The sequence below is a fragment of the Gopherus evgoodei genome, chromosome 3 (genome assembly GCF_007399415.2).
Source record: "Gopherus evgoodei ecotype Sinaloan lineage chromosome 3, rGopEvg1_v1.p, whole genome shotgun sequence".
In the NCBI taxonomy this organism is placed as follows: Eukaryota; Metazoa; Chordata; order Testudines; family Testudinidae; genus Gopherus; species Gopherus evgoodei.
In genome coordinates, this window is record NC_044324.1 from 147334767 (window position 1) to 147353467 (window position 18701).

Here is an 18701-nt window from a genome sequence, read left to right on the forward strand (position 1 = left end):
GAAGGCGCAACAGGCCCATAAGATGGAAGCATCATGGGAAGGGCCATTCACGGTCCAAGAGCGCCTAGGAACTGTAAATTACCTCATAGCATTTCCCAATTCCTCACTAAAGCCTAAAGTGTACCATGTTAATTCTCTCAAGCCTTTTTATTCCAGAGACTTACAGGTTTGTCAGTTTACAGTCCAGGGAGATGAGGCTGAGTGGCCTGACGGTGTCTACTACGACGGGAAAAAAGACGGTGGCGTAGAAGAGGTGAACATCTCAACCACCCTGGAACGTCTGCAGCGGCAACAAATTAAGGAGCTGTGCACTAGCTTCGCCCCATTGTTCTCAGCCACCCCAGGACGGACTGAGCGGGCATACCACTCCATTGATACAGGTAATGCTCACCCAATCAGAACCCCACCATACCGGGTGTCTCCTCATGCCCAAGCTGCTATAGAACGCGAGATCCAGAACATGCTACAGATGGGTATAATCCGCTCATCTACCAGTGCATGGGCATCTCCAGTGGTTCTAGTACCCAAACCCGATGGGGAAATACGCTTTTGCGTGGACTACCGTAAGCTAAATGCGGTAACTCGTCCGGACAACTATCCAATGCCACGCACTGATGAGCTATTGGAGAAGTTGGGACGTGCCCAGTTCATATCTACAATAGACTTAACCAAGGGGTACTGGCAAGTACCGCTAGATGAACCTGCCAAAGAAAGGTCAGCATTCATCACCCATGCGGGGCTGTATGAATTTAATGTGCTTCCCTTCAGACTGCGAAATGCACCCACCACCTTCCAAAGGCTAGTAGATGGTCTACTAGTAGGATTGGGAGAATATGCAGTTGCCTACCTCGATGATGTGGCCATTTTTTCTGATTCATGGCCTGAACACCTAGAACACCTGGAAAAAGTCTTTGAGCGCATCAGGCAGGCAGGACTAACTGTTAAGGCCAAAAAGTGTCAAATAGGCCAAAACAGAGTGACTTACCTGGGGCACCAGGTGGGTCGAGGAACCATAAACCCCCTATAGGCCAAGGTGGATGCTATCCAAAAGTGGCCTGTCCCACGGTCCAAGAAGCAGGTCCAATCCTTCTTAGGCTTGGCCGGATACTACAGGCGATTTGTACCACACTACAGCCAAATCGCTGCCCCACTGACCGAACTGACCAAAAAGACCCAGCCAAATGCAGTTAAGTGGACTGATGAGTGTCAAAAGGCCTTTACCCAACTTAAGGCAACGCTCATGTCTGACCCTGTACTCAGGGCCCTGGATTTTGACAAACCATTCCTAGTAACCACAGATGCATCTGAGCGTGGTATAGGAGCAGTGCTCATGCAGGAAGCAACAGATCACAACTTCCATCCTGTCGTGTTTCTCAGCAAGAAACTGTCTGAGAGGGAAAGTCACTGGTCAGTCAGTGAAAAGGAATGCTATGCCATTGTGTACGCCCTGGAAAAGCTACGCCTATATGTTTGGGGACTGCGGTTCCAACTACAAACTGACCATGCTGCGCTAAAGTGGCTTCATACTGCCAAGGGGAACAACAAGAAACTTCTTCGTTGGAGTTTAGCTCTCCAAGATTTTGATTTTGAAATTCAACACATCACAGGAGCTTCTAACAAAGTAGCTGATGCACTCTCCCGTGAGAGTTTCCCAGAATTCAGTAGTTAAAAAGTGTTCTTAAAATGTAGAAGTCTGTTAGTTATATACTTAGGGGTATATGTAAAGGTGCATGTGTTGTATTAATCTGTTTATTTTCAAGTTCTAGAAGGAAATCGCCGCCAGTGAGCTTCCCCACTGTCTGCAATTTGGGGGGCGTGTCATAAACAGATAGCTAAGGGTTAATGTCTCTTTCACCTGAAGCACCTGACCAGAGGACCAATCAGGAAACCGGATTTTTTCAACTTTGGGTGGAGGGAATTTTGTGTCTGAGTCTTTGTTTTCTGCCTGCCTGCTTTCTCTGAGCTTTGGAGTAGTTTCTACTTTCTAGTCTTCTGTTTCTAAGTGTAAGGACAAAGAGATCAGATAGTAAGTTATATGGTTTCTTTTCTTTGGTATTTGCATGAATATAAGTGCTGGAGTGCTTTGATTTGTATTCTTTTTGAATAAGGCTGTTTATTCAATATTCTTTTAAGCAATCGACCCTGTGTTGTGTCACCTTAATACAGAGAGACCATTTGTATGTATTTTTTCTTTCTTTTTATATAAAGCTTTCTTTTAAGACCTGTTGGAGTTTTCTTTACTTCAGGGAAATTGAGTCTGTACTCACCAGGGAATTGGTGGGAGGAAGAAATCAGGGGAAATCTGTGTGCGTTGGATTTGCTAGCCTGATTTTGCATTCCCTCTGGGTGAATAGGAAAGTACTTTTTGTTTCCAGGACTGGGAACGGAGAGGGGGAGTCACTCTGTGTAGTTTCACAGAGCTTGTGTCTGTGTATCTCCCCAGGAGCACCTGGAGGGGGGAAGGGAAAAAGGATTATTTCCCTTTGTTGTGAGACTCAAGGGATTTGGGTCTTGGGGTCCCCAGGGAAGGTTTTTCAGGGGGACCAGAGTGCCCCAAAACACTCTAATTTTTTGGGTGGTGGCAGCAAGTACCAGGTCCAAGCTGGTAACTAAGCTTGGAGGTTTTCATGCTAACCCCCATATTTTGGACGCTAAGGTCCAAATCTGGGACTAAGGTTATGACAGTGTTAATAACTTTAAACATGCCAGTTAAAAGGGATTACTCACATGCTTAAACTTACACACATATTTAAGTGCTTTGCTGGATCAATATTTTAAATAGTGGTACTCTTGTGATGCTCACTGTAGAAAAACCTAAGATAGACAGAATTACCGGTATGATAATATCTAGGCAATTATTTTTTGTCTAATTGTGATGCTATTTGCATTTTATGCCATTCCACTATGTAAATGTGAGGCAACAATCCTTTATCTAATGTAATTCGTATTTGAAATGGAAACTGGATAAGTTTACGCTTTATTGTAATCTGTCAGAGTTTTCAAATGTAAAGACTTTTGATTGAGTTTAGAAAGTTTGTTTGCCTGCAGGTAAGCAGTGGAGTATAGCAAAGTCATTGCCATCAGTAATTGATTTTATGCCTTGGAGGTTTGCATCAAAGTTTAGCTAGGTTAGCTTGTTATTTTATTATGTGGAAAATCATTTAAGGTGTGCAAAGTGAACAGCATATTTTGTAAAATCTTTTTATTTTCAAGTACAATATTTGACGTAAAATGAACAAAAATAGCTAAGGTAAAATATATAGACATTTTGTTGTAGTATTTTATAGTGCTTAATCAAGGCTACATGATTTTTTTCAGTACGAACACTTTCTAATATTTGAATTCAATACAGGTGTAATTACTAGAATTGGTTGGCAAATTTTCGATGAAAACATTTTTTGTTGGAAAATGTTAATTTGTAAAAACTGAAACTTTTCACAAAGATATGTGTTCTGAATCAGGAACAGAAGGGACTTGAACCTGGGTGTCTCGTATTTCAGGATTGTGCCATAATCACTGGATTATTAAATATTCCTATCTTTCTTGCTCTGTTTTTCCAAAGGGTCTTGGTGTTGTCCTGGTGTAGAACAAAAGCAATTGTTGAAACCTGAAAACTTTCACAAAATACTCCTGTTTTCCAGCCAATAACGTTGTATTTTTATATCTATCTACAATGTTCCTATCTATATAGTTCAAATCTGTCATGTCATTAGAGTTTAGAGAATAAAGAGAACAATTTTGTGAATACTCACACGAACTTTAAAATGAATTTACTTTGGCTGTGTTGCATCCATTTTTGTGCTCACTTCCTTTGAATGTTTGAGTGATCAAGTTTCACTCTCATGAATGCTCACAGAGTGAATTTGGAAGCTTACATACTCTAGCATTCACACTGATAGTGTAAAATTGCCTCCCTGTTGTACAAAATAGTATCCAATGTTCCAAATATCCCTCACTAGAGCCATGGCATAGAGTTAATTAAATAATTTAGATAAAGATCTGATGGCAACCTACATAGCTTGGACCATGTATACATATGCATTTATTTAGTGACATAGAATTACAGTTCAGGAAACACAATGACTTTGTGTGAATGTCACAAGACAAAATTAAATTTAATTTCTGCACTCGGGTTATATATTTTACAGTAATCAGACTTTTGACAGGATGTTTGGAGCCAAATTTAGTGTTGGCAAGAGTAGAAAGTGTTTAGTTTTCCAAAACTCCTTAATCCTGTTTAGATGATGCCTCTCTATCAATTGATACCTCTACAGGAGATTAAAACACAAAGCGGCTTCCTTAAACCTTCTTCCAAATTATAAAAATTATGCTAGTTCAGCCAGAGGACAGAAGTAAAAGCATGTGGTTTATGTCAGGGGTTCTCAACCTTTTTCTTGCTGAGGCCACCCGTGACATGCTATAAAAATTCCAGGGCCCAGTGGAAGTGGGGGGGCCCTCAGGGCAGGGGCGTTGGGCATAGGTGTAGTTTGACTTCTGTTTTGGGAGGGCAGGGGCTAGTGGGGCTCGAGCCACTTCCACATGGTGTGGTCCAGGGGGGAGGGATAGCTCAGTGGTTTGAGCATTGGCTTGCTAAACCCAGGGTTGTGAGTTCAATCCTTGAGAGGGCCATTTGGGGATTGGTCCTGCTTTGAGGAGGGGGTTGGACTAGATGATCTCTTGAGGTCCCTTCCAACCCTAATAATCTATTATTCTAATTTATGATCAGGCCATCTAGCCTTTCTGGGTTGGGGGGAGACACAACCAAAAATTATAACTCAAAGTTGGGGAGCTTAGCTTAGAAAGTTTGAAAACAGCTTCAGGTGCAGGGATGGGGTAGCTAGGGGCTGTGTGCAGGCATGGAGGTAACACACGGTGCAGGGACGGGGTAGCTAGGAGTTGTATGCAAATCGGGTAGCTGTGGGCTAAGTTCCCTGTAAGCTGTGCGGCCACACAGCAGCCTATTTAGCGCTGCACAGGTGCTTAGGGAACCTTGCTGGTGAGGGGCGCCCCTCCCCTGACCTTGACTCCTACAACCCAGAGTGGCCCGGACCCAGCCGCAGCTGGATCCAGGCCCCAGGCGCAGCCCGGCCAGCCCTCCCCTGGCCCAGACCTGCTGGGTCCTATCCTGCAGCCCCAACCCTCTGCCCCAGCCTTGAGTCTCCTCCCACAAGAACCCTTCAGCCGCACCCCTACCGCATGAATTTTATGTGCACCAATATGAAGGTGATGTGTGTCACATCACCTCCATATTGGTACACACAACAAAATTCATTTTGCACATGGGTGGGAAAAATTAGAGGGAACTCTGGCTGTGGATGCAGAGAGGAGGTAGCTAGCTGCTGTATGCGGGCAGGATGATAGTTCATGGGGGCAAGGAGCGGAGTAGCTAGGGGCTGCGTGCTGGAAGGGCTCCCCTGTAGTCTCTGTTCCTGGAGGGGTCTGCCAGCCACAGAGCTGGGTCTCCCCCCTGGGTGGCTCTTACCAGCTGCCTTTGCAGGAGCAAAGGGGACTGAGAGCAGAGGAGCAGCTTCAACCCAGAGCATCAGCAGGAGAAAAAGGGATGATGCTGTTGCCTGATCCATGGCACCAGGCAGAGCAGCATCTGTTCTGCACTGCCTGGCTCTGGCTTCCCACCTCTGACAAGGCCAGGGAGCAGGAAGAGGAGATCCGGGGGAGGGGAGGTGTGGAGCTGCCCCCGGGACTGCTGTGCTCTTGTGCTGCAGTTTGGGGGAAGGCAATGCCCTCCATGTTCCCAGTTCTGCCCATGGACTCAGGGCTTATGCCCCACAGGGAGTACCAGGGCTCTGGGATTCAGCCCCACGCCTTCTGGCTTCAGCCCTGCGTGGGTCGACTGGAATCAGACTCTGGGTTTCAGCTGCAGGGCCCTGCAGCCTCCTTGAAAGGGCTCGCGGATCCTGGCTGAGAACTGCTGGTTTATGTGATTCATCACAATTAACAGCTGGAATTTCAAATATCCGCAGTGGGCTGTTGTTCACAATGAAAAGTGCATTTAAAAAAACAACCACCATCAAAAAACAGAATTTGTCAGTTCAAGAAGTTAGTAATGGCAGTCTTATTGCATATGTGAAAAGGGGCAAAAATAAGTTTAGTGAGTCGTTATTGAAATATTGTGCTCAGATGTAAATGTTAATATCATGTTGGAAATTATATTCCCTTAGGTGTTAGAGAAAAAATATTGAAATTAAAGCTCACTTCAGGTATAAAAATGCTCACTTCATTTATACAAATTAATTATATTGCACAGATTCTTCTGCACAACAATAGTTTCTGAAGAGCTTTCTAAACACTGTGGCTAAAATTTCGATCGTATCTTTTGACATCATTAGTTCCTAGTAGTTCTTTGCCTTCCTCCTCTTTTTCCTAGTAGATTTTCAAATCTGCACCAGACCTTTCTGAGAATAAAAATACATGTCTTTCATTTAAAAGGGGATGTGTGTTTGTAGATCCACTTTATGTTCAGAGTAGATAAAAATCTGAGATTTGTGCAATGTAAATAATGTCAGAATTTAACACATTCTCAAGAATCCATTAAAAATGTAGATACTGTAACTTTGTGGACTCTATGGAGTTCCAGTGAACTCATATTTATTATTTAAGACTTGTATGGACAGACTTCTCACATGTAATAAGTGCTTTTAACTGAAATCTCCTGTGTAACATTTCAGAATTTCAAAAGGGAAGAGCAGAATTTTGTGGTACAGAATGAAATCAACAACATGTCTTTCCTTATTACTGACACCAAATCCAAGATGTCTAAGGTACAATAAGCTGCAAAGTTTAAATGTTGTTATCCCATCTTGCTTTCTCTCCTCTTAGTGTTTTAGTTTTGAAGTTTGTAATGGCAAGTCTCCGCAGTTATAACCCCTTAAGTCAATGTTCCTGTGAACTTTCAGGGTCCTATCATTTATGATGGTCCCTCCAGTAGTGCTGAAGATGCACTGTACTGCTGCTACTTGCTTTGGCTAGAGTGGATGGAAATATCAGGTGTGCTTAAAGGCCAAGTGATTATATCATCACTGGCTGCACATACCACAGTAGTTGATCCATCTTCTTTCCTGGTGTTGGACGTGATCCTTAATTGTTTTGCACTCCAACATCCTATGGAAGTCCACAGGAGTTTTGAGTAGGCAAACAGTGCAGGATTTGGCCACTGGTGCATGATGGAATGCAATTGTGCCTACTACAGTGGTCAAAGTGTGTGTATGTCTTCCATTTCTAGAGTTATTCCCCACTATAATTACAGGGAATATCTATAGTTACTAGGATGAAGGTAAGAGAGAGCAGGCATTTCAGCTGGCTAGAGCTTGGAGCAGCCAGACTCGGTGTGGGGAGGGGAGAGAGGGAGATTTAGAAAGATGGTATAATGCCTCCTTACCTTCCCCAGCCTTTTCTCCTCACTCAGTCAGATAAAATGTCCAAATACCCTGACTTCTCTGGAGAAATGCTGATAGTGTGCCCTCTATCACCTCTACGTGACAGCATGTGCATCTGCTTGCTTGGGTCAGTCAGATCTCCTTGGACACACAGTCAATATATTTTAAACTCTAGTTCCTGTTTTCAGGATATTTTACATACTTTGTCCTCTTGTCTCCCATTCTCAGTATGTGTTAATGCCCCTTAATTAGTAAGGTAGAAATATTAGACTGTTATTGTCTAATTGTTAAGCATAACTCTACAGTTTTATCCTGTATTTTAAATTTTTTGTTTTATAACAGAAAAACTCAATGTATGTGAACAAGTTTTCCCAAAAATTGTGTCAATTTCTGATCTCAGTCGTACCCATGCCACCCCATTGACTACATTGTGGTCAGACATGTAAATGTGAACGGGTTCTCTCAGTTACAGCAGAGTTAAATTGCTATGGAAGTGTCAGAAGTTTCTTAATGTACCAGCATACTCTGAGTACATAAAAGTGGATGCACAGCTTTTCATCTGTTAACCCTGATTCAGACAAGGCATTATTATGATGAAACAGTATATTTTATTCTCCATTTCCTTTTTAGTCACTTCAATAAGTGTCACTTCAAAGGCTTCTTTTTGAAAAAGCTGCATATCAACCAGTAAACATTGAATTTAATTAATCAAGTTGTATTTTTCACATATATATAGTCAAACATTTCATACAATCGCTTATTTTTCACCCACTAGCTTATTTTTTCATGTATCCCTTTATGTGTGTTTGTCTTCAAACAGGAGAAAACTATTGAATGTGGTCTTTTGAAATGCACGTGATTCTTTGAAATTCCAGACAGTTAAACAATTCAGCTTCTATGACCTACTAATTGCACATGTCCTTGCTGTTTCCTCCATGGCAAAATCTCATCAAACAAAAACCAATCACAACCGCACTTTTTGATTTATAATTAAAATAATACTCAACATTTATATAACACTTTACATACTCGAAGGATGAAATGAATGTTAATGAATTCATTTTGAAAACACCCCCGTGCTGAGGAAGGCCACATTCTGGTCTCCTTTACACTGATATAAACCGAAGTAAGTCCTTTGGGACAGCATGTAAACTGGTGGCAGAACTGGCACTGGAATGTCTGATTCTCAATACTGTGTTCAGTCCAGAAGACAATGCTGTGTTTTATGAAGAAATGTGCTTAAGATTTTTAGTGTTCAGTTCAGAAACTTCTGCTGCAGCTACTTTAATTTTTTCCATGGTTCATCTGACACTTTTGTTTACTGTCACCATTTTTTCAGCCAGAACTCAGTGGTGTTCTAAACTAAGGTGATTCCCCTACAAAAGGTAGTGATATTTAAAAAAACAGCAACAAAAACAAAGAAGGCAGGACTCAGAGACTGGAACTTGAAAATGTCACGTTTGCAAAGGGGAAAGACATAAAAGGACTGTTGACAAGTATGTCTCCTGAAGAACAGCATGCAGTAACATATAGGAAGGGAAATAAGTGTGTGGGATCAAGTCAAATGACAGTTCTAGAAAGTATTCATATTTATGAAGTATTTACATGAAACACAAGGCAGTGTGGCATAGTGAGCAATACCTCCAGATGAGGATGGAGCTGGATAGGTGGTAATGAAATTATCAGAACTAGGCAACAGTAGAAAAATGTAAATTAAAATGTCATTGCAGGCATAAATATTTAATAATAATAGAGTATTTGTTTGTTATATGCTCTAGGCAGCTATTTCTGATCAGGAGAGAAAGAAAATGAAGCGAAAAGGGGACCGGTATTCTGTACAGACATCTCTCATTGTAGCAGCACTGAAGAGATTACTACCTATTGGTCTAAATATTTGTGCACCTGGAGACCAAGAGTTAATTGCACTGGCTAAGAACAGATTCAGCATGGTAGGTCCTCTTCATGTTCCCCCCCCCCCACCCCAGATCTGGGGCAGTGGAAAAGTGACATTACACTATTCCTCTGCCAGAGTCCTGTGAGATTTCCCTGCTTTCCCTTGCTTTAATCTCCTCTACCCTCAGTGCCTGACCCCAATGCCCACTGAGTCTTTTGATTGACCACAGTGGGGTTTGTATCAGGCCTTAGTGATCATGCTTAAAAGGATTAGATGGAACTCAATTTAGAGAACTATCATAGCATTCCAGAATTGATCGGTAAGAAATGTGAGACATTCTCAGACTCTTTTCTTGGGGCTGAGTGTTCTGTCTTTGCAACCCTGCAGACAAAAGAGTAAGAAATTATGACTAAAATTAAATGCAAAGCATTAAAACCTGTTCTGTCTTTAACATATTTTTTATTATTTTAATGTTGATTTGTGGACATAATTGTAAGGATTACAGTGATAACTGAGTAGTGTAAAGTACAGTCTTAGTAAAAAACTACCATGGATGAACGCCATGGTTATTTATTTACACCACTTAATTTTATTTTGATTTGCTGAAAAAAATGTTTTTTGGATATTTTGCTTTTTTAAGTGTATTTTTCTAGCTTAGGGTTAGGGTTATTTCTCATGTTTGATTTTTTTTTCCATGAAAAATTGCCAGTAATAGATATTAACAAACTTTGGTTAGTTAGAAATATGGATAGAAACTATAAATGTACTAATATAACTGGTTCCCCAATACAGTACTACTTTCACCACTCCCAGGCCACTCCCAGTTGGTTACATAGTTTTATATTCGCCTAGAGGTTTCACTGTCGTACAGATGGTACTTCTGGGAATGATTCCACAGTCATGTAGCTTTGTTTGGCAGTATGATCACAATTTAGTGAAGCTACAGTGCGTTTATGTCATTCAGACAGCTGTGCTGTTTAAAAATGACAGGTTTTTAATGAGGGGAAGGGAACTCAAGTCTGAGAAGACCCTCCTTCTATGTTTAGTGGTGAGTGGGCAACAAAGAGTTCCCTGAGTTACCATTCATTACGCTGATTTGGGCAAAAATTTCCAGACTCTATTTATGATGATGATCTCAATGCAAATTATTGTGCAACGGGCTGAATGACTATAGGTAGATATAAATGTAGCTGCAGATATAAATGATGGCATCTAGACCTACTTGCAGAGAGTTAGAATGTTGTCAGCCATGCCCCAGATACCTGAGAGGTAGGCCTGGGAGCCTTACCTCAATTTTCAGTTGCCCTTGGTGCAGGGTCCAGACACAAGCCTGGTCTTTCCACTCCCAGTGTGTAAGAATTAAGAGGAGAGGGGACCAATGTGGACAGTGGTGCTAGACACCCCAAAGAGAGTCACGACAAAGAGGGTCCAATGCCTCTCCTTCCTCCACACTGACAAGAACAGCTGGGTCTGTGCAGATGCAAAGAAAGCATACGCCAGTGAAAGGATGTATGTAGGGGCCACCTTATGGTCTTGCTTTCCAAATTCTTGCAGTTATTGTACCAATCTCCAACACAATATGTTCAGGAGCTACAGCTTGTATGTAGCTCCCTTTAAGTCACTACCTACATTAGAGAAGGGTGAAAGTCATAATCTTGCCCAGTGTTTGAACAACCCATCATCAAAATAATACTTTGCTTTTTTCATCTGAGGATATCAAAGTACTTGATATGAATAATACTTAACCCTCACCACCTGCCTGCTGGATAGGCAGATATTGTTATTGTACAATTTGTTAAACTGAGGTACATAGCGGCTGTTATCTTCCCAAGTCAGCACAGTTGGGAATAGAATCCTGGAGTTCCGACCCCTATGTTAATCCCTAGAGAGTGCTCCTTAACATGATATGCATAGCCTAGAATGTCCCTGTTTGACACAAGTAATTGCTTTATTTAAAAAGAATGAGGAATCCTTGTGGCATCTTAGAGACTAACACATTTATTTGGGCATAAGCTTTCGTGGGGTAGAGCCCACTTCATCAGATGCATGAAGTGAAAAATACAGAAGCAGGTATAAATACATGAAAGGGTGGGGGTTGCTTTACGAAGTGTGAGGTCAGTCTCACAAGATAAATCAATTAACAGCAGGATACCGAGGGAGGAAAAATAACTTTTGAAGTGGTAAGAGAGTGGCCCAATGCAGACAGTTGACAGGAAGGTGTGAGTAACAGTAGGGAGAAATTAGTATTGGGGAAATTAAGTTTAGGTTTTGTAATGATCCAACCACTCCCAGTCTTTATTCAGGCCTAATCTGTTGGTATCTGGTGACAGTGCCCCCCATAAGGCTTTGTGGAATATGCTTATGAATGTATATATGACATAACTAGAATATGTTTTATGCTACATATGCTATGTAACATATCTCTGTAAAAGTTATGATCTACTGAATCTATTAATCCTATTTGTATGCATGTATTATTTTTGTACTTGAAGTTAGGAATATTGGCTGTATACTTGCTTGATTTCTATTGAGAAAGGAATGTGCAAATTAAATGCCCAGTCTAGAAACACTTAAGCCAACAATGAATTTGAATGCGCCAGTCCACATCGGAGCTTTCCCAAGAATGTGGTTTGGCTGGTAAGAAAGTCAGTCATGCATGGACATGCGACTTGCCCATGTGACTCCAAAACTCCATATTGGAGCTGGACTTTTCATGAGAGAGAGGAAGGGGTCTCCACCCACAAGAGACAGTCTTCTTAAACCCCTGGGAGACCCCTCCATTTTGTCTTCAGCTGGCTAAAGAGAGAGCCTTTCCACCCCCAAGGATACCTGAAAGGAACTGGAACAAAGGACAGTAACCACAGTGGGTGTGAGTGATTGCTGGACCTAGATTAGAAGGAGACTAGTCTGTAAAAGGAAGCTTACTGGGTGAGGTTTTTATCTGTATTCAGTTTCTTAGACATAGAATTGCATGTTCTGTTTTATTTTACTTGGTAATTCACTTTGTTCTGTCTGTTACTACTTGGAACCATTTAAACCCAACTTTCTATATTTAATAAAATCACTTTTTACTTATTAATTAACCCAGATAATGCATTAATGTCTGGGGGACTGGTGGGGGGCGCAAACAGCTGTGCATATCTCTCTATCAGTGTTATAGAGGGAGAACAATTTGAGTTTACCCTGTATAAACTTTATACAGGGTAAAACAGATTTATTTGGGGTTTGGACCCCATTGGGAGTTAGGCATCTGAGTGTTAAAGACAGGAACACTTCTGTAAGCTGCTTTCAGTTAAGTTTGCAGCTTTTGGGCACGTGGTTCAGATCCTGGCTCTGTGTTGGAGCAGACGGGCATGTCTGGCTCAACAGGACAGGGTGCTGGAGTCTTGAGCTGGCAGGGAAAGCAGGGGCAGAAGTAGTCTTGGCACATCAGGTGGCAGTTCCCAGGAGGGTTTCTGTGACCCAACCCATCACATCCAGTTTGCAAATAATTCCATTCTGCAGTTTCACATTGGAGTCTGTTTTTGAAGTTTTTTTGTTGAAGAATTACCACTTTTAGGTCTGTTATTGAGTGACCAGAAAGACTGAAGTGTTCTCCTACTGGTTTTTTTAATGTTATGATTCCTGATGTCAGATATATGTCATTTATTCTTTTGTGTAGAGACTGTCAGGTTTGGCCAATGTACATGGCAGAGGGGCATTGCTGGCACATGATGGCATATATCACATTGGTAGATGTGCAGGTGAACAAGCCCTGGATGGTGTGGCTGATGTGGTTAGGTCCTATGATGGTGTCTCTTGAATAAATACGTGGACAGAGTTGGCATCGCGGTTTGTAAGCAGGGTTTGGTTCCTGAGTTGGTGTTTTTGATGTGTGATGTGTAGTTGCTGGTGAGTATTTGTTTCAGGTTGGGGGGTTGTCTGTAGGCAAGGACTGGCCCATCTCCCAAGGTCTGTGAGAGTGATGGATCATCCTTCAGGATAGGTTGTAGATCTTTGATGATGCGCTGGAGAGGTTTTAGTTGGGGGCTGTGGGTGATGGCTAGTGGTGTTCTGTTACTTTCTTTGTTGGGCCTGTCTGGTAGTAGGTGACTTCTCTGTACCCTTCTGACTCTGTCAATCTGTTTCTTCACTTCACCTGATGTGTATTGCAGTTTTAAGAACGCTTGATAGAGATTCTGTAGGTGTTTGTCTCTGTCTGAGGGATCAGAGCAAATGCGGTTGTATCTTAGAGCTTGGCTGTAGACAATGGATCATGTGATGTGGTCTGGATGAAAGCTGGAGGAATGTAGGTAAGTATATCTCATTAAACTGACCTCACACATGGTAAAGCATCCCCCATCCCTTCATGTATTTATACCTGCTCCTGTATTTTCACTTCATGCATCAGATGAAGTGGGCTCTAGCTCACAAAATCTTATGCCCAAATAAATTTGTTAGTCTCTAAGGTGCCACAAGGACTCCTCGTTGTCTTTGCTAATACAGACTAACATGGCTACCACTCTGAAACCTGCTTTCTTTAAGTACATGTTCTATATGATGTATGTGATACAATGTATTTTTCCTTCACAGAAGGACACTGAGGATGAAGTTAGGGATATTATCCACAGTAATCTTCATCTGCAGGGCAAGGTAATTTAAATGCAGTATCTAAGTATACTCATTTTCTTTTTTCATAAAACTAACAGGAGCCCTTCAGTTGTTCAAGACCAGCCAATGTGTATTTAGAATACCCTTTCTCTAGGCTTCAAGTGTTTCAGCTTTGTCTGATGTTGTCTACATATTACTCCTAATTTATACACCCAAAAATCCAGCTAGTTTGCTCAGAGACTATTTGCAAATGTTCTGCCAGAAATTCAGATTAGTTGGTAGCTGCTACATTTATATTAACAGTATGTATCTGGTATATAATAATGCGTGGCCCTTTATGGTGAATCTCTTATTTCATCACACTGACACCTTAACTCACTGGTTTTCTGCCATTTTTTATTTGTGGACCCCTAAAACATTTTGAATGGAGGTGCGGATCCCTTTGGAAATCTTAGACATAGTCTGCAGACCTCCAGGGCCCCACTGCCTTAAATGATACAGTGTAGAACAGTGTGATATGCTCAGAGTGGATAGCAGTGTGACAGTCAAGATTGAAAAAGCTCCTCTATTTGTAATCCGGTACTTGAGCCAGAATCTGCAGAATGCTGAGGCCTCTTTATGACATTTTGGGCTATAAAGAAAGAGGAACCAGCCCTTTGCGAATACTCCCAGTATAAAGGAGTTCCTCGGTTGGTAAAGTGTTGCCACAATGACACTATGCTACACTGCCCCTGCTTTGCAGCCCCTGGAATAGAGGGTGTGATAGTAGAAGGGAAGTGTGGCTACAGCACATTGGCCCAGGAGAAGCTACAAACTGACACGACATACAGTAGATTTGAGATACTCTAAGATTTTCCAGGGCTGGAGGCTCAGATTTGATTTAAACTTACTTTTGCCTCCCTCCCCAAGGAATAGCAGATTTGGCTCGATGAGTTGAAGGATTTGGTTTTTTAACATTAACTCAGGCACAGAGAGAGAGCTAGTGTTTGCCACATTTGTGAAATGATTGGAATGAATTTTCAAAAGCACGAATGTGGCTTAGGAGCCAAAATCTCATTTTCAAAGTAATTTAAGCACATAAGAAAAAAGTCAAGAGCCCGGGGATTTGGGAGCCTAGGTCTCATTTTTAAAACAACATTCGCACTTAGGAGCCTAAATCCCATTGGAAGTCAATGGGATTTAGGCATTTATGTACCAAAGTCATCTAAGAAGTTGTCTTATTGAAAGCTGTGATAAATAAAGTGCCACACACAGATGAGCTATTGGAGAAACTGGTATGTCTCCAGTTCATCTCCACCTTAGACTTAACTAAGAGGTACTTGCATGTGCCGCTAAATAACTCAGACAAGGAAAGGTCAGCCTTCATCACCCATGTAGGTCTGTGTGCATTTAATGTGCTCCCCTTCAGACTGCGAAATGCACCCACCACCTTCCAAAGATTGATAGATAACCTTCTGGCTGGCTTTGGGGAATTTGCAGTTGCCTACCTCGACACTGTGTCTATATTCTCAGATTCATGGGCAGAACACCTGGAACACCTCCAAGCTGTCTTCCAGCGCATCAGGGAGGCAGGATTAACCATTAAGACCCAAAAGTGTCAAATAGGCCTAAACAGGGTAACGTACCTTGGACACCAGGTGGGTCAAGGTACTATCAACCCCGTACAAGTTAAGGTAAATGCTATCCAAAATTGGCCTGTCACTTAGTCAGAGAAGCAGGTCCAGTCCTTCTTGGGCTTGGCCGTGTATCAGGGCTGGCTCCAGACCCCAGTGCGCCAAGCACATGCTTGGGGCCGCATGCCGCGGGGGGTGCTCTGCCGGTTGCTGGGAGGGCGGCAGGTGGCTCTGCGTGACCAGCGGACCCTCCACAGCCACGTCTGCGGGAGGTCCACCGGAGCCGTGGGACCAGCGAGCGGCAGAGCGCCTCCCCGTGATGTGCCGCTGTGCTTGAGGCGGCGAAATGGCTAGAGCCGGCCCTGCCAGGTATTACCAACGATTTGTACTACACCACAGCCAAATTGCCACCCCACTGACAGCGCTGGTCAGGAAAAAACAGCCAAATGCAGTTCAGTGGACTGAAAAGTGTCAGCCTTTAACCAGCTTAAGGTGGTCCTGTACTGAGGGCCCTGGACTTCAACCAACCATTTGTCGTAACCACAGATGCATCCAAGCGTGGTGTAGGAGCAGTTTTAATGCAGGAAGGACCAGATCAACAATTCCATCCTGTCGTGTTTCTCAGCAAAAAATTTTGAGAGGGAAAGCCATTGGTCAGTCTCAGAAAAAGAATGTTATGCCATTGTGTGTGCTCTGGAGAAGCTATACCCGTACATTTGGGGACAGCAGTTCCACCTGCAGACTGACCATGCTGCACTGAAGTGGCTTCACACAGTCAAAGAGAATAACAAAAAACTTCTTCGGTGGAGTTTAGCCATGCAAGACTTTGATTTTGAAATATAACACATTTCATGAGCCTCTAACAAAATGTCTGATGCACTCTCCTGGGAAGGTTTCCCAGTACCAGCCAGGTAAAAATGTGCCTGCATTCTAAGGGTGTGGCTACACTTGAAATTTCAAAGCACTGCCGCGGCAGCGCTTTGAAGTGAGTGTGGTCGGAGCGCCAGCGCTGGGAGAAAGCTGAGAGAAAGCTCTCCCAGCACTGCACGTAAACCACATCCTCTACGGGTGTAGCTTGCAGCTCTGGGAGCCGCGCTCCCAGTGCTGCGGCACTGATTACACTGAGGCTTTACAGCGCTGTATCTTGCAGCACTCAGGGGTGTTTTTTCACACCCCTGAGCGCAAAAGTTGCAGCGCTGTAAAGTGCCAGTGTAGCCAAGGCCTAAGTCATTGAAGCCCTTGAAATGTAAAAAGTACTGTTTAGTTCTTCATGTAATTATTAGTAAAATTAGAGGTGCATTTACCTTTTTAACTCTGTTTCCTAAACCACCAGGAAGAAATCCCAGCTGGTGTGGACCCAACCTGAGCCAGGCTGGCCAGCACCATCTGTGATTTGGGGGGCTTTGATAAATAAAGTGGGGGGATAACTCCCTCTGATGGACAGCCAGCCAGCCAGTTAGCTGTAAAATCCCTCTTGGTAGCTGTTCTTTACTTGCTTTACCTATAAAGGGTTAAAAAATCCCCCAGGTAATGAAAAAAGTGGGCACCTGACTAAAAGAGCCAATGGGAAGGCTAGAACTTTTTTAAATGGGAAAGAAACTTTCCCTCTGTCTGTTGTTCTCTGGACTGCAGGGACATGGAGCAGCAATGCTATAAGCAGAAATGCAGTGTAAGGTTTGAACCAGGAATGAAAAAGTATCTTCCATACCTAGAAGAAATATTTTGGATATGGAATGTTTAGTTAGATGCTATCCGGTTTCTTTCTTATTTTGGCCTGTGGATCTCCTGTGTGCTAACCCCCCTGATGCTTTTGTTTGCTTGTAGTCTTTAAGATGAACCCCCAAGAAGCTAATTTGGGTGCTTAATTTTTAGAATTGCTCTTTTAAAATCTAGAAGTCATCTAAATTCCAGTTGTATTTTTTTCTTTTTGTTTTTAATAAAATTTACCTTTTTTAAGAACAGGATTGGATTTTATGAGGTTTGTACATGTTGTTTGATTAGCTGGTAGCCACAGCTAATTTCCTTTGTTTCCTTTCTCAGCTGTTCCCCAGAGGCAGGGGTGAAAGGGCTTGAGGGTGCTCCACAGGGAGGAATTCCCAGGTGCTCCTTCCTGGGTTCAAAGGGTTTTTTTTGCATTAGGGTGGTGGCAACGTTTACCAAGCCAAGGTCAGAGAGAAACTGTAACCTAGAGAATATAATACAAGCCTGGCGTGGCAAATATTAATTTTTAGAATCCTTGCGGGCCACCACTTCTGCACTCGGAGTGACAGAGTGGGGATTCAGCCTTGACAAAAGACTATGGCACCTAAATAGATATGTCACTTTTGAAAATGGGAGTTAGGCTCCTAAATCACTTAAGTGAGTTTGAAATTACCTTAGATCTTCTTGATGATAATTGTTACCTTGTCCTGTGTTGTTTGTATAGCACTGAAGTGTAATGATGTAAGATTTATGGCTGGTGGGAATACTGAGACTCTCGCAAGACTCAAGTGCATAGCTTAATAGGATTTAAAAACACACCGAATGTTAAGATCCAATATCTTGTTGACTCTGTAGGACTAGACACTGAAGTTTATACCATTTGAGACAGAAGATTCCTAGTGTCCCCAGAAGGAGCAGTACCATCTTCTAAGCTGGAAAGTACCTGAGATAATGGCCCTTCTAGATATGGAAAAGCTATTTAACTTTGAGGAGCAAAGAGGAATATGCAGTCTAAGAGGGTAACGAGAAAGGGAGTTGTGGAGATCCTTGATAAAACTCATGAAAAATGGCTTTTAAATAAACAGGCCTGCAGATTTCAAATTGGCATGTTTATTGCATAATTTCTAGCTCTGAGTCTACCATTTCCAGTAGTTTTTGTGTGTTCGATTTCCAGTTAATTTCTTCTGGGATGTATTCTGTATGCCCCCATTAAAAAGTTTGCATTTGTTATTGACTTAAGATAATGACACTTACTAATACCTTGACATCAGCCTATGATTTAACTCAGGATACTTCCTTTTTTTAGCGTAAAGTCTGCTGCTGTTTAGCATACTGTATCCTGTGTTTGAAACCCACTGAAAGGAAATGATTTCTTGATTTCTCCTATTAATGAAATCCAGGCTTGTCTTGGTGATTAAGGAGAGAATAACCTCAGTGAATCTAAAGTAAAAGAATGGATTTTCCATTGACAGAGTCTTCAGGGATGTGCTTTTCTTTTCCTATTTGCAA

The 18701-nt window shown here is 42.3% G+C and overlaps 1 protein-coding gene across 4 annotated transcripts in view; it reads left to right on the forward strand.

Moving 5' to 3' along the window:
- The window catches only part of RYR2 (ryanodine receptor 2), a 737385-nt gene that overhangs the window by 576875 nt on the left and 141809 nt on the right, over window positions 1-18701 (forward strand). For all 4 annotated transcript variants that reach the window (XM_030556966.1, XM_030556967.1, XM_030556968.1 and 1 more), the window contains 3 exons: window positions 6687-6779; window positions 9173-9343; window positions 13861-13920. In XM_030556966.1, the coding sequence (XP_030412826.1) occupies window positions 6687-6779; window positions 9173-9343; window positions 13861-13920 (324 nt within the window). The remainder of the gene's footprint in view (window positions 1-6686; window positions 6780-9172; window positions 9344-13860; window positions 13921-18701) is intronic.